This window comes from Penaeus monodon, chromosome 25, assembly GCF_015228065.2.
Source record: "Penaeus monodon isolate SGIC_2016 chromosome 25, NSTDA_Pmon_1, whole genome shotgun sequence".
Classification (NCBI taxonomy): Eukaryota; Metazoa; Arthropoda; class Malacostraca; order Decapoda; family Penaeidae; genus Penaeus; species Penaeus monodon.
In genome coordinates this window covers 19168646-19168920 of record NC_051410.1, presented here as the reverse complement: position 1 = coordinate 19168920, position 275 = coordinate 19168646, and the positions used below count along the sequence as shown (strand labels likewise).

Genomic DNA, 275 nt, shown 5'->3' with positions numbered 1-275 from the left:
ACTAACATTCCTCCCTCTTCCCCCCCTCGGGCGTGTCCTCCACCCCTCTCCGCCCCACCCCTGCCCCCGGCCCTCCTCCCCTGGGTGCAGGCGCGTCGCGGGGCGCTGCTCGGGCCCCTCTGGACGGACAAGTTGACCCGCTTCGTGGAGGTGGTCCTCGTGGCCGACCGCAGCTTCTACCTCAAGTTCGGCGAGGGGGTGGCCGCCCGCTGCCGTGCCATGCTCAACATCGTGAACGCGGTGAGTGGGCGGCGGGGCGGTCTTCGCGAGGGTTC

The 275-nt window shown here is 71.3% G+C and overlaps 1 protein-coding gene across 1 annotated transcript in view; it reads left to right on the top strand.

The window, feature by feature from the left end:
- Positions 1 to 275, top strand: part of LOC119589341 — a 19938-nt gene that overhangs the window by 11955 nt on the left and 7708 nt on the right. The window contains 1 exon segment of the mRNA XM_037937960.1: positions 32 to 240. Within this exon segment, the coding sequence (XP_037793888.1) occupies positions 32 to 240 (209 nt within the window).